The 15,779-nt window shown below is 30.0% G+C and overlaps 1 protein-coding gene across 1 annotated transcript; it reads right to left on the bottom strand.

The window, feature by feature from the left end:
- LOC125205522 (transcription factor MYB106-like) lies at positions 1-1,742 on the bottom strand. Its single transcript, XM_048104522.1, has 3 exons — positions 1,505-1,742; positions 1,236-1,365; positions 1-878 (listed from the first exon to the last, which is right to left on the bottom strand). Exons 1-3 carry the CDS (start codon positions 1,635-1,637, stop codon positions 197-199), a joined length of 945 nt encoding a protein of 314 aa, XP_047960479.1. The 5' UTR covers positions 1,638-1,742; the 3' UTR covers positions 1-196.
- Between the last annotated feature and the right edge of the window lie 14,037 nt (positions 1,743-15,779).

Raw genomic sequence — 15,779 nt, 5'->3', positions numbered from 1 at the left:
TAAACAAAACAAACATACTCAATCTTAACCAAAAAAAAAAAACTCACTACAACATTGTTAACCCGTCTTCGACGACATCCATGAATTTCAGATTACCTAAACCTCAACACACACACACACACACACATATAATTATATTAATTAAAAAAACGCTAAAACCCTAGAACTTGGAATATTATTTTGTATAGTAGTGAAGCTAGAAAACGGGCGAACCCATTGGCGAATTGACGACGTTGAGAATATTGCTCCAGTAGTTGTTGCCCTTATTATCTTCGAACACAATGTTGCCATCGTGTCCGAAGCCATCCAAGAAGCTCGGAAACCTCATCGAATCAGCCACGGTGTAATTAGGGTCTATGATATGATCATGCAGCTCAACCGAATTCCCCATTATGCCCTTGTTTTGATCCGCCGTGCATGGGCCGCCGTAGCTGATCAATCCGACGGCGTTGTCGCCGAAGTTGAATATCGACGTGGGGGACTCGAGGTTGGCGTTGGCGGCAAAGAGGTCCTTCCTCGAACTCCTCATCCACGTGCCTTGCCAGACTTTGAGTATGTCGAGGCAAGGCGGCCGCGACGACACAAGGCCAGAGGCGGAGGCAGCGTTCATCAGTTGAGAGGCCAAGGAGTTGGACGCGAGCTGTTTTGACTCGCGAACGATCCGTGCCTCGGCTTCAAGGCGGGCGCTCTCCCACTGAGCCATGTGGCTCAGGTTGGCTATCTGCTTCGGCTGGCTGCACCCGAGGGCGTGGTTCTTGGGCTTATGCGTGGTCGGGTCGAGCCCCATTTTCACTAGCCTTTTCTTCAGATGAGTGTTCCAGTAGTTCTTGATTTCGTTGTCAGTCCTTTTAGGCAAGTGGCTCGCTATCGCGGACCACCTATAAATCGCAGTCCAATTAAGATTAGGAAATGACTTTACAAGATATTGAAAGATGCATAGAGAGAGATAATGCCATTTTTGTAGCATGATTGATATAGTAAAAGTGTTTGGATGGTGATGGTGCACTTCAAATCTTCAACAATATTTATGTACCTTAGCAATTACTCCTCACACATGGATACACATTTATTTTGCTCCTCACAGATAAACTATCTAGGTCCTACAAATTGACTAGGGATTAATCAGTCTGCTCAAATCAAATTAATTCCCTACATTTCTCTATCTCTCCTAATTACCAAGCCATCATATTCAACTAAATCATCGATGTTATAAAAAATTCTAACTAATTAATCACCTGTTTCCTAGGAGGGCGTGAAGCTGAATGATGGTCTGCTCTTCTTGTAAACTGAACTTGCCCCTCTTAATATCTGGCCTCAAATAGTTCGTCCACCGCAATCTGCAGCTCTTCCCACACCTCTGCAGCCCTATTTAATTAGAGAAGAAAAACAGTATCATCATCATTTCATTATACATGCATATTGTAATTATAAGGGTTTGGTCTGTTTGGTAGGGTAGATAATTCATCTATCTTGCAGTTAAACAGGTGAATATAGACATACATACCGGCTTTAGGAGGGAGAGCGCGCCAGCTGCCATGGCCGTGTTGTTGGACATATGCGAGAAGCTTCTGATCTTCTTCGGGAGTCCATGGCCCTTTCTTCAAGCCTTCCTTATCGCAGCATGGGGACCGGCCCATGTTTTTTGTTTTCCTTTTCAAGTAATCTAGAGTAGAGATGGAGAGGTGCGTATGCTGTTTGATGGAGGGCTAAGCTAGATAGATGGATGTGAGTTTGTAGCTCTCTGCGTTTGTACAATTTATACAACGATAATACAATTTAATGCTTTTGAATACTGTGTTTATGGGATTTGGTATGAACGTGTTTATTGCAACTATTTTTATTTACTTCTCAAGGGATATCAAGCTGGATTTTCGAGTCATTCAAATTTATTATTTTATATTAATTTTTTTTTTTTTTGCTTTCCTTTAATTTGTGTGAGTTTAAAAGAGTATACGAGTAAAAGTGGGTGGATTTAACAATATGTTTTGTTGATATTTTCAGTTCATGTCATGACTCATGTCAGGGTCGAATAAAAGAAAAAAAAAACTAAAACATGTCAAATGTTGGATATTGCAATGTCACTCATGATGGTATTGGTTTGGTTACGATATTCTTGTTACAAGAGTTTTTTGGTATATAAAAGGTAAAAAAAAAGTTGTTGTATTATTCTTTTCACTTTCTAGCTTCCAATTTCGAAATAGGAATTTTGTGTGATTTAAGCAATTTGTGTACTTGTAAGTTTGACCGTTTTTTAGAGTTCACACTCAACATTTCCATATTGGGTGGTCCATAAAATTTTTATTTAGGTATAATTTTTTATATAAAAATTTTGATACAAAAGGACGTTGATGTGAACTGGCATAAGACAATCCATTTGTTATTTAAGGTTGAAATCATATAGTTTAGAGTTGGGACCTCCATGTTGGTTTCGGGTGCTAAAAACGAACATTGGAACATAATTGTTAAAATTAAGAGTAATTAATATAGTAAGGATTATCAATTTTTAAAATGTTAAAAGTTCGGACTTTTATTTCATTAAAAGGCCCAAAGTTAGGTGCACATAGATATTTTTTTTCCTAGATACACAATACTTAATCAACCTAATATGTTGCAATAGCATTTAGGGGTTGACCCTACGGGAACTAATTAATGACTATATATTTAATCTACAGAATTTTAAATAGTGCATATCTGTATCTGAATAAACTAAAAATGAAACTAATTATTGCCCCAAGCCTCCAAACATTCTTCAGAGTTCGCATCAATTCTTAGCTCAATTTCATGACAATGAGAACAATGTATATATAAAATTGAAAATTTACCCAAAACAATGATATGGTTATTAATCCCAAGTAATTGTCATTTATCATAACACTTTATGAAATGGTTAAATTGATTTAATGAATAAAAGTATTGAAAGAGTATATTTCTTTTGTATTTACTTACTCCCACCAGTATTTAAAAGGATTTTATTTCTGATATTAATACTTTAAAATATATAGGTTCGATTATATACTTATTATATTATGGTTAAAGGAATAACAGAATATACACCAATTTTGTTGTACTACGGAGTATGATTTTTACCATGCAATATGTTATTTATCTGGAATGTGTAAATGTATCAAATTTTTAGTCTAAATTGAAAAGGTGCAAAAATACATGAAATGTGCAAAGTTCAGTTCATACTTCATAGACCATTTATCAATTTTACTCTATAGGATTTGATCTAACGTGTTTATTGCTACTATTTTTATCTACTACTCTATAGGATTTGGTATGGTGTTTATTGCTATTTACTGCTCAAGTGAAATGAAAAGTTGGATTTTCGAGTAGTTCAATTATATACTACTACTATTATAATACATATGCAAATTGTTCTTTTTTTGCTTTCGTTTTGTATGACTTTAAAAGAGTATGTGATAAAATAATTGAGAATTTAACGATATATTGTGCTGATATTTTTAGCTAAAAATTAAAACATGCATGTATAGTATTGGAAAGTGCAATGTGATTCTGTTGATCGTACTACTTGAAAATTTTCCTGTACAAGAGTTTTTTTTTATATAAATGGAAAATAAAGTTGTTATATTGTTTTGAAGATGTGAAAGAGGAGCTAGCTGATCACATGGTCCATGCAAATTTTATTTAGATATACTTTTAATTTACAAAATTTGGTTTGAATTGTTTTGAAGTAAGAATACATGTATAGTTGGCTCCTCCATGTTGGTTTCGAGTGCTAAAACGAAGTTTCGAACATAAGTATTAAAATTAATTTTGTTTTGGCACTGTATCACTTTTTAGAATATTAGTAACAGGTTGGGACTTTTAAGAGGAATTTAGAAGATATTTAATTAAAATAAATTGAAAGATTAGGTACTTCTAAAAAAACTGATTTTTTAAAGACACAAAAATCGAGATGTAATTACTTGGTTGAATTTTTTTTTAAATAACAACAATTTAGGACGAAAAATAAAACGTTCTTAAATTAATGATAAATTAACCTAATCTGATTTTCAGGACTCTTTTATTTGTGTCCTGTAATTTTAGTTGGGGCACCAATAATAATAACGTTTGTTGTAGCATTTCAAAACACATTGTTTAATATTAGGAGGCGAAGTTTGGAAATTTGCCATTTAGATTCAGATTAATTGGAACCATTGAAATTTTGATTTGTTTTGCGACGTTACCATACCGTAGCCACATCAAATCACAACGTAAAATTAAATTGATTCATCTACTTTGCTAATTAGTAGGCCAAACTAGTTTTTGTTGTTTGCACCAATACAAATACTCTTGTGATTTGATGCCAAATTAATTTCATTATTGTCGTCCCTAGCATAAAATTTGTAATTTTGACATGATTACGTAGCGACTAGCGAATAACTAACACTACAACAAAAAACACACGGTAAGGACGTTTTAATGCATTTATGCCAAATCCTAAAATAGTCATCTAAGAATAATTAATTTTAAGGAGTTGATAAGATTAATAATGTTACTATAAATATCGATGATTATTATTATTATTATTATTATTATTATTATTATTATTTTAAGAATTTGATTTTATCTGTCAAGCTGGTCATGGGAATCAGGTAAAGAAAAGGAAAAAATAATCAAAGTAGTAAGTTTAAAGACGTTGCCTTGTCATTAGATTCCATTAGTAGGCTTGCACAATTCTAGTTGTATTTCTTTTCTGATAGTATATGTAGGAGTAGCACCTTACATTTAAGGAACTGTACCATAGCTATACTATCTATATTAATTTGCTCCCTTTAAATAAAATCACTGTATATATGTAATTGTATTTATCATGTATCTAAAAAATTTAATAGGAATAATTATATTTATCGTACTTTCTGGAGCCATGATTATTAATTCCAGAACATTAAAAATCATGAATGTATAGAATATGTATTGCAATTATAATGGAGTAATCTAGTTTCTGTAACTGCAGTAGCTAAATATTTATAGCACTTTTTTCAATTATGGCACATGCATATGGGGTTTATAGCACTTTTTCCTCCCTTAAATACGAATATGAAACATTTCCTTTTCGGCACGAGATTTTATGTAAATGAAGAAGGAATAAAATAAGAGAGAGAGAAAAGTAGAGATGATGGTATTTCTATTTTAGTAAATATTTCATTTTTAATGAGATAATCCAAAAAAAATGTTTCATATTTAATGAGACAAAGGAAGTAAGTACTACGGAAATTATTTTGTGACTTAATCGGAATAGATGATGATCTCTCTATGATAAATATATTTTGGTTACGCAATTTTCAGCGGTAATGCAAATAAGTAATGATTTAATATAGGATATGTTTTCAATAGAAATCCCATATCGCATCACCCATAATTTGAGTAATTAATCACGATGCTTGCCTCGTTAACTAGCAATAGTCACTGTTTATAAATTATAAACATAGTAGTACTAATAAAGTAAAAGTGATAATGATCCAATAAATCATTATAGATACCTCACTGGCTCACTGATTTTTGTATGCTCAAATGAATTTTATAGTAACGTTTTTATGGTATCATTATTCCTATTTTTCTGGCCACTTTTTAAGTTCATTGGATATATTTAAAATTTGGTTATAAGGTGTGATTTTAGCAATCGATCAGCCAAATTTCAAATCAAAAGTAACAAGCTATATAAGTATCGAGATTTATTTGGAAATTAGTAATCCTAATATAAAAAGTTGAAATTAAAGGATATTATTCACCGGAAGCTCTGAAATTTCTGACTAGTACCTGAATTTCATAAATACTAGTACTACTAAACACGTCTACATGTTTAATCAGAGCAACTGATTTCATTTTCAGTCACGCACTATTAAAGTAAATTAAAACTTAGATGCTTTTCTATGCATGTGAGAATAGTAATTTAATACTACTATTATTCATGTATTTTGTCAGTGATATTGTTGTTGTGTTATATTTATATCAACGAAATTAGGTTGCAAGCTAGAGTTTTGTTGGTACAATACCAATTAATTTCCTCTTCATATTTAAGTGAGATTTATTTTGTGGTACAGGACTAGTAAATTTGGTTAGGTGGTGATTTGTTTATGAGAGAATGGGCCCACGTAATTAACATTTGATGGACAGATTAAATTCAAAGGGTCCTAGCTAAGTTTTGTTGCTTTTATGTTACTACTACATCTGTGCCCCAAATTTTGACACACTTTGACTCGGCACGAGTTTTAAGAAATGTAATGATAAGTGAGTTGAAAAAGTTGGTGGGATGTGAGTCCTACTTTTAGGGGCCGTTTGGTAGCTATGTTTCACCTAGATAAGAGATTAATCTGGGTTTATTTGTGTGTTTGGTAGTTATGTTACCAAACATAGTAGCCCGTGTTTTATTTCCGGCCCGCACAAAGCCCACTGAAAATCTTATGTTTTAGTCATATTTGTAACTACCAAAAATCCTATGTTATTTATCATGGAAGCCTAGTTAAGTTAGCAAAATACAATTTTACCTATCAAAATTTCTAACCCATCAATTTTACTTAGTTGTTGTATTGAAGGACGTCATTTTCCTATTAAATCATATTAAGAATTTTGTTGATGTCAATTTGTTGTTCTAATTATATTACTTTGTTATTTTATTTACATTATATTATATTATAATATTCTCATTATATTACTTTATGTTCTCGTTATATTACTTTACATTAAATCATATTATATTCTCATTATATTACTTTATTTACATTATATTATATTATACTTATAATTACGTAATACTTGAAGGCAATTACTTTTGTTTTAAACATAACGCTTTAAACTTCAAAAAATTGAACATATAAAATTTGGTACTTGATAAAATATTTTCATATAGAATTTGCCCAAAATAATAATTGATTATTCATAAAATTTGTCCAAAATTATTAATGCTCACAAAAATAGAATACCAAAATAAATATAAGTTTTTTGATATAAAGATGCTAATTTTTGTAAGGAGTTTAGCTTGAAAAGATATTAATTTTAAACAAAACGATTTTATAGGAATTATTAGGGCAAAAATGATGATAGTTTAGTAATTAACTTAAACTAATGAGGATAATTTTGACAATCATAATTTTAATCCTTACTTGTGACTAATCGAAACGATTGTACCAAACACTACGATAAGATAACTCACAATTATCTTAATCTACCAAACACCCAATATATGTAAATTAACTAATCGAAACTATGATTACTATCATAATGGTATCATGTCTAGTCGAAACATGACATAGCTACCAAACAAGCCCTTAAAGTATTAATTTTATAATAAAATGTGAATATGAATGAGTTAGAGCAACTTCAAGGGGAGAAGGTAAATAAAAAGGATATATCATGTTTATACCTTCCCAAAAAGTGCAACATAACTTTCTAAAAATCACTCAACTCGAAGGATAAATGGTATATAGAAAGGTATATCATTTAAAAATAAATAAAATAGTAGTACAAATGCATTAAAAAAAGGGTTTTTGGTTTTTTAAACCAAAACCTTTTCCCGAATTCCGGTTTTTCCCATAAACTATGAGATTTGTTTTTAAAACCACGAACTTTCATTTCGTTAGGATTTTCCCAACCCGACCCAAATAGCACATTTCCGACCCGAATAGCATAATTCAAAATGTTAAAGTTGTGTTTTGTTTATTCAGAAGTTGTCATTTGTTATGTAATAATTGTGACTGTATGTATTATTGTGTCAAATAGGATCCATGTAATCAATTTAGTGACAAATAGGATTAAAATTGATACGTAGACAACCCGGGTTTCGTCGTTGACCCGCCGGGGGAAAATCCTAACGAAATGAAAGTTTGTGGTTTTAAAAACAAATCTCATAGTTTATGGGAAAAACCAGAATTCGGGGAAAGGTTTTGGTTTAAAAAGCCAAAAACCCTTAAAAAAACATAAAGTGTCAGATATCTTCTCCCTTGGAGAATGATTTTTTATAAAAAGAAGGTAAATATGGTGGTTACATGATTTTACCTCTCCATTGATGGAGAGGTAAAGATACTTCTTCAAAATGGAAAAAGGTATAATACCTTCTCAAATACCTCTCCCTTTGGAGAATGATTTTCCATGAAGAAAAGGTAAATATGGTAATTATATTAGTTTACCTCTCCATTTACCTCTCCTCTTGGAGGTGCTCTTAGTGGAATATGTGATCCACTACCAAAAATGGTAAAAATAAAGTGTGTCAAATTTTCAAGGACGAACTGAAATAGTAAATTGTGTCAAAATTTGAGGGACGGAGGTAGTACATTTTATTAGATGCTAGAAATATTTAGATCAACCACATTCCATTCTTATATTAAATGTCGAAAACACGGAATGGGTTTCGTGACAAGTCACATTCTAAAACTCGATGTTAAATTTCTTAATTTATTTATCCCTCAAAAGGAAAGGAAAAAACATTCGCTATATATGTTCCTGAATCGGATATGTTGGGAATAAATAATACTCCATAACCTTAATTATGATATTTCCAAAATAAGTAAAAAGGGAAACTATTTGTGAGCAAGGATTACTTACTAATGTGACGATGAAGGGCGACTTAATTAGTACGATGTGCTTCTAATTAAACAAGAGCACTAAGTAACATTGGTAATGAAGCTACAGGATCTCTGGTTTTAGTTCACAATTTTGATCTTAGGATGTGAGAGGAGGAAGGTGAGTAACAAATTCCTAATACAACAATTTTTTTTCTCAAATTAAATATGAGTTTGATTGTTAGAGATACAACAATTGACATTTCACTTCTACGAGGATAGAGAAGAATGGATGAAAGAAGTTAGACTCATATGAGAACCATTATTTATAATCTTTTAAAAAAAAAATAGCAGACGCGTTGTGGTGCGATGAATCATATCGCAATTCTTAATATGAATACTTCTTTATTCATTTTTTATATATAAAATACCAAAATAATCACATTCCATTTTCATAATTCTATATTTCTCTCTAAAATAAATTTTAAAATTTAATTAAGTATTTTTTATTTATTTTTATTTTACGAAAAAAGAAAGATGAAATAAAAAATGTCAGGTTTAGATTGAGATTTGAGTAATGGGTAACAAATGAGAGGCTTGGGTTGGGCATCGTGATGTACTATATGATTTGAGATTTAAGTGAAATACTAACGCGAAAATTTAAAAAGTGATTAGTATTATTAGGGTAAGTATAATGAGTTGGGTTATTAATAGCTTAAGAGCATTCCTTATCATGCACGTCATCATTCTCCTCAATTTTTTACTAGACCGTAATTCTCAGTTTCTCACAGTGGGCTCCTCCCTCCATGCCCTTTCCCATGTCTCTCGCATTAATTTATACTATTAATTCCATAGTAATGTTTATTGTTAAATTTAATAAATTTATTATTATAGTATAGTACTCCCTCCGTTCTATAATAATGGAGGCAAAACTTTTCGACACGGAGATTAAGAAAAATTGTGTTAGGTGAGTTAAGTAAAGAGAGAATAAAGTGGAAAATGAAAAAGGTAGAGAGATGAAGAGAGAAAAAAGTAAGAGAGAGTAAAGTAGGTATGGAAAAATGTATTGACTTTTACTAAAAAAGGAAATGACTCTATTAATATGGAACGGAGGGAAATGGAAAAATGCCCCTATTACTATGGAACGGAGGGAGTAATAAATAATGAATCTATTTTATTTTCAATCAAATAACCGATCTCATTAAATAACTAACACAATTATTTCCGTTAATCGTGAGTCAATTTCAACAATCACCAATTTCATGCATGGAATATTACTCCCTCCGAACCACAATAAGAATCAAATTTTATTATTTTGGTTCGTCCTATACAATAAGAGTCACACTTCATTTTTATCATAAGTATCTCACATTTCACTATCTCACTTCACTCACATTTTATTATAAAACTATAAAAAAGTGGGTCTCATATTCTAAAACCCGTGCGTACAATAAGAGTGGCTCTTATTATGGGACGGAGGGAGTAATTAATTAAAATAATTAAAGAATATATGGAAGTATGTAAAATTCATGCATTTTTATGAAAATATGAAAAATTCCCATTAATCAATTTTCATGTATGGAAATATGGAAAATCCATGCATGGAATAAGAAAAATTCAAAATATGAATATATATGGAAAATTCCAACTAATCAACTTGGAAATATATGGAATTCCACCAATTTTTTAAGGGAAAATTTTATAAAATTGAAGTTAAAAACAATTAAAAAAAACTTATATGATTAGTCATAATGTGTCTGTTTACCATCACTGACATATTTAGAGGAATCAAAATACTTAAGGTCCCAAATATTTCACCTGTGTTCCTTGTTTTTCTACACCTACAAAATTTATATGCTACTTAGTACCTATGGTCCCAAAATATCTCAACTGTGCTCCATTTTTCTCTGCACCTACAATATTTATATGTTACATTAATATATCGCTTAATACTTTCTACTTTCAAGTACACAGTTTTATGGTTGTTTTCTAAACATCCTAAACCGATTCCTATTTCTACTATCAAGATACAGATAAAAATTGCGCGGTCGAATTTTTTGGATGACCCAAAATTTTTATCATTCAATGTACTTGTACATTTTAGATTTTTACCTGTCGTGTTAATGTTTTCCTTCTCCGTTTTGGGTGACGTTACAGTTGTTGGATTATCAATAATATTAGGAATTTTAATATATCAACAAAATAATAGTATAATAATAATAATAATAATAATAATAATAATAATAATAATAATAATAATAATAATAATAATAATAATAATAATAATAATGGATATCAAATCATAAGAGTATTTATAATGGTAAAATCTAAGTAGATATTCTTCTGTGGTTGTTATTAAGATGTTTATGAGAGTATGGCCCGAGTAATTAACAGATTTCAGTAGTGTCCCAAATATTCAATTAGTGTTCCATGTTACCCTACATCTACAATATTTAAATCCTACGGTTTTGGGTATAATATATACGTATAGTTTTATACTTTCTACTTTGAACTAAGTATATATTTTTAGGGATGTTTCTAAATATGCTATACGGCTACACCGGTTTTGAATACTCATTTTCTAAATGGATGTAAATTTTTTTTTGATAAAAAAAACAAATGCTCGAGCCAACAGCTTGTGGTGAGCTAAAGTACGATGACCAAAACGTCCAATAAAAAACAAAAAAAGCAGTCAAGACAAAAGCTAACCAATAATCTATCAAAAAGTCAAGCTAAAGTACGATAGCCAAAACGTCTAATAAAAAACAAAAAAACACAGTCAAGGCAAAAGCTAACCAACAATCTATCAAAAGAGCAGAAACACCAAGCTCAAAACCAAGTCCAGAGCTTTTGTCCTAACGGCAATGGGCTTCGACATTATTGTATGAGGTGCCAAGTTCGAGCTCTTTTGATTTCATTCGTAATTTCCTCCTTAATATAATTTTTTTGTTTTTTTTTAAAAGGCTCAAAACCAACAAGAAAATAAAAAGAGAAGAATTAGCAGAGAGAGCACGACACACCCAATGCATAAGTCACCAAAGAGAGTTCCCAAGAAAAAGTGGATGTAAATGATTTGGAAAAGAACTTGTCTCGAATTTATTAAGTACTACTTATATGATTGAAAAAGTAAAAAGTGTGCATATAAAAATAAGTTGAACTCCATTTATTAAATTTTATTAAGGGCGGTTGATCTATAAGAAATGTTTTTTATAAAGCAAGGAGAAAGTGTTAGTATAAATTTGAATTGTTCTAAATTTCTAATTAACACGATCTATAAATTTACGATATTTGCAATTACAATGTAGTGGAATCACTACGGAAAACGTGGTTTCCACGTGCTAAATATCGATTCAAAATAAATGGGGTAAAAAAACTAAATTTAAAAAAAAAAACATGCTTAAGTATCTAATTCTCATATGCACCCAAAAACTGTACATCACATCATCACTTTATAATTTTGGTCATTATCAATTTATAATTGGTTTCCATTAAAGTTTTGTTGTGAAATTGTGAAATATGCGTATAGTAATGATACTAAAATTTAGTGGATTGACGGTATGAAAGATGGAACGTATGCAAAAGATTAATGAAAGAAGGCTTAATTAAATGATATAAATATTTGATTTTCGTTACCTCTTAAAGTATAGCCAACCGAAGTAAAAGACCCTATTCGAGGAACAAAATAGTAGTTGAATGAATTTGTTAATAAATTGGATGAATGGTCTTAACTGAAACTAATTTGAATCTACTATATTTTAAATGGTGATTCATATTAATGTTGAAAAAGAATTAGGGACCACCTAAATAAATTCAAGATAATCTGAAAAAGAAAATAAAATAAAAGTATGTATATTTATAGCCACATGAGAAGTTATAAATGCATTAGAGATGAGAATGAGGTATTAGTAGCTATGGTTCGAAATTCTATGTGAATATTAATTTTTGAGACAAATGGATTAAATTGGAGTGATTGTGTAAACCAGAATTTTTTTTATAACAATGAATACTACATTTATTATAAAGTAGATGTCTGTTGGATACACTGTTTACATATTGATTTTCTTGTTAACGTAGGGAAAGAACATTAATGTTTGGATTGGTACATCTGATCTGAATTACTAATTATGCCCATAAAATATAACCAAGCACCCAAAATTATCGTTGACATAGGAGTCCAATATAATAACAAGAACATGATTTTCTTGTTTCGGCTACTATAACATTAGCTTTCTGAAAAATAAATAAATGGTTATGTAGTAGATAAGATCTACTTCTAAGGATTATAAGTATCAAGATGGGATCAATGAGAAACTAAATTGGATCAGAGTGATTATAGAAATTTTCTATTATCACTAGCTTAAACAATTAACCTCTCAAGGTTTTTTATTTTGAAAGAAAGATGCATATACTAATCGACATTCAATTGCAATGATTGAATTTAATGTATCTTAATGATTTTTAATTAAAAATAATTCTACAAACCAGTATATACATATGTACATGTGATCAAATGAGAACCATATTTGTGCTCTTTGAGACACTTTAAGGGGGTGGGTCACCTATTTTTAAATTATTATAGGCTAATTGCTAAAAAAAAAGATGCATCTTGTTGGCATAAACAGAATCTGTCAAATTCGTTAAAAAAATCACAAATATGCAATCTCATACATATATATTATCAAAATCTCTATCTTCTCTTGTGTTTTGATTCATTTATGACTCATTTCAAATTATAAGTAGGAGTCACTTCTTGTTGAGGCATATGCACCAACATTCACACCTTAAACCCGAAAAAGGCGCCCTTTTAAAGGGGTATATTAAAAGTATATCTTATTTATCTTCTAAAAAAAAAATATACCTTTCCCAAAAAAAAAAATATAAAAAACCCCAAAAAGATATATAAAAAAAGATAAATTATTTTCAAAAAAAAAAAAAACAATACAAACCTATGCTTTCCCAAAGCATAAAGGTAAAATAAAACATTCTCAAAATTTAAATATTTAAGTTAAAAGTTTTTATTTTTGCTTTAGGAAGGTAAAACATACATTTTTAAAATTAAAAAGGGGAATAAAACCCCAAAAAAAATCTTAATAATTATATAAAGGTAAAATTTAGTTACTTCATATATTTTGGATTTCAAGAGGGGCCAACTTTTTTATCCATTTCGATGATCTCCTAGCTAAGGTTTACAAATTCCCTTTTTGTTGGTCCCCATTGATTGTCTTATTTTTGTTTTTTTCGTATAGTCCTTTTTAATTTTTTCACTTCATTGTAAATTTGATAAGTGGCTCATATCTGATTAACTTATTCATCGTAATCCAATTATTATGAATTTAAGTATATAACAGTCCCTCACTGGTTATCGCTTTTCTTAACAAGTCAAACAATTTTATTAAAATTCACACCAATAAAAAATGAGATAATTGATATCCTTTATATAAAAAGTCAACGTTTACATACGGGTGATAGTTAAATTAATTATATAGTACATGAAAATTGCCAAATGAAATTCTACCTCAAAGTGTAATTATCACTTTAATCATAGAAATATAAACTGAAATCATAGAAAAGTACAACTCGATGAATCTGATTATTTGGTTTTCAACATTATAATATTATTATAAAAGTGGAAATAAAAACTGGAAGAAATGTGGGTATAACCGGCTCTTTCTTGTTTGGTTTGGACTTTTGATAATAGAAAAAGGGAAAGAAAAAATCTGTATTCTATCAAATATAAACTGAACCAACCAAATACAAAAAGGGGTTTTGCAGTTCAGAAACTCATTGATTCTAATCTATTTTGGTTTCATGACAATCTTTTAGAATTGATCCAAAAGTGAGGGTTAATCAGTCATCACATTTGCAGCTGAATAATCCCCAAATAGTAAAAAATATTATAGATTTAGTTAATGATGAATATAAAAAACGCTGTATATACTACTTGAATTTTTGTATCATTAAATGATAATAAATTTAATATCAAATAACAACAAATTGAAAACTATAAACCCAAACAAATCATTAAATAATGATCTCTTTCATTATTTTGCAATTTAAAAGTTAATAAGGAGTACTACTAAATGTATTTATTCTTTTTCAGAAAAACGATAAATCGCCAACGGCCGATTCACGGTGGGTTTGTATAATAAAGTAATTTTGGATTTATTGGATCATATCACATGATCCTATAATACACAATAATAAGTAAATCCAATATACTCCATATATCATTGAGGAGCAGTTATTGTTTTCACTGAAAGAAAATTCTAGAGTGATAAATTCCTACAAGGAATTAAACAGCACATTAATAACATGCACTGAACGTGGTGGGCAATAAAGTGTTATTTGTAATGCAATTTATTTCATTTTGAAAATAAGGTGATGTATTGATTTGATTTATTTATTGTGGGCTTAACGTTATAAATATGAACAATAGTAAATGTATCGAGTTAGGCCGTTGTGCAGTGATTATTTTCCAGTTCATATTGGTACTGGAATTCAGAGCCATATTTATGTATGAAGTGATGGAATTTTACAACTCACTGTACACATCTAAATCTGTTTAAAAAATTGCTTTTCCTTGTTACATAGTTTATGGACAAATTGCTTTTCCTTTCCTGGTTACAATCACTCATTTACTTTTATCTAAACAGCAAATATTTAAAAACAAAGAACCCTTTTTATATTCTGTGTGCCTATATATGTGATCGCCGTTATGGACACGTGGTGCAAATGGGTGTTTTCTCCCTAATTGTTTAATTCTCAAACGTCACAGGTCACTTTAAAAATAAGTCAACTGTCAATCAATATGGTAGAATTGGTAGTACTTTTAACTAAATAAAAATTGTTTTATTAATTTATTCTCACAACAAAAAGTGATCTAAAACCAGTTTGCACAAATTGCATGTCTTCTTACACCTATCTTACACCTCCCACGCATCTATACATCATTTGGGAAGAATTTTAGGATATGAAAATAGTTGACTTTGATATTTTCTGATTATTATCCAATATTCAGCCTCGTTTTACTTTTATAATTCATATTCTTAATGTTTTTATTATTTGGCTAATATTTAAATGATTTGTGGCGTTGTTAAAATAATAGAATGATAATAAACATCACTTGAATAATTAACACTTTAGATCAAAATAGCGATTTTAGATAAGCGGGAAAAAAATAAATCTTAAAGAACTAGTAATACTAACTTAGTAGTTACATGCTCATGATGCAAAATTGTCCTGTTAATCCATTATCTGAATGTTTTTTTAAGAAAGTTT

Source organism: Salvia hispanica, chromosome 2 (genome assembly GCF_023119035.1).
Source record: "Salvia hispanica cultivar TCC Black 2014 chromosome 2, UniMelb_Shisp_WGS_1.0, whole genome shotgun sequence".
Taxonomy (NCBI): domain Eukaryota; kingdom Viridiplantae; phylum Streptophyta; class Magnoliopsida; order Lamiales; family Lamiaceae; genus Salvia; species Salvia hispanica.
The sequence above is the reverse complement of the archived record's forward strand: the minus strand, read 5'-3'. Positions and strand labels throughout refer to the sequence as shown.

What these genes read in the sequence shown, in the direction of transcription:
- LOC125205522 (XM_048104522.1), bottom strand. Translation starts at nt 1,637, where the DNA reads ATGGGCCGGTCCCCATGCTGCGATAAGGAAGGCTTGAAGAAAGGGCCA. An exon ending in CGCTCTCCCTCCTAAAGCCG is followed by an intron (nt 1,366 to 1,504) that starts GTATGTATGTCT and finishes CTAATTAAATAG; the next exon opens with GGCTGCAGAGGTGTGGGAAG. An exon ending in CACGCCCTCCTAGGAAACAG is followed by an intron (nt 879 to 1,235) that starts GTGATTAATTAG and finishes TGCGATTTATAG; the next exon opens with GTGGTCCGCGATAGCGAGCC.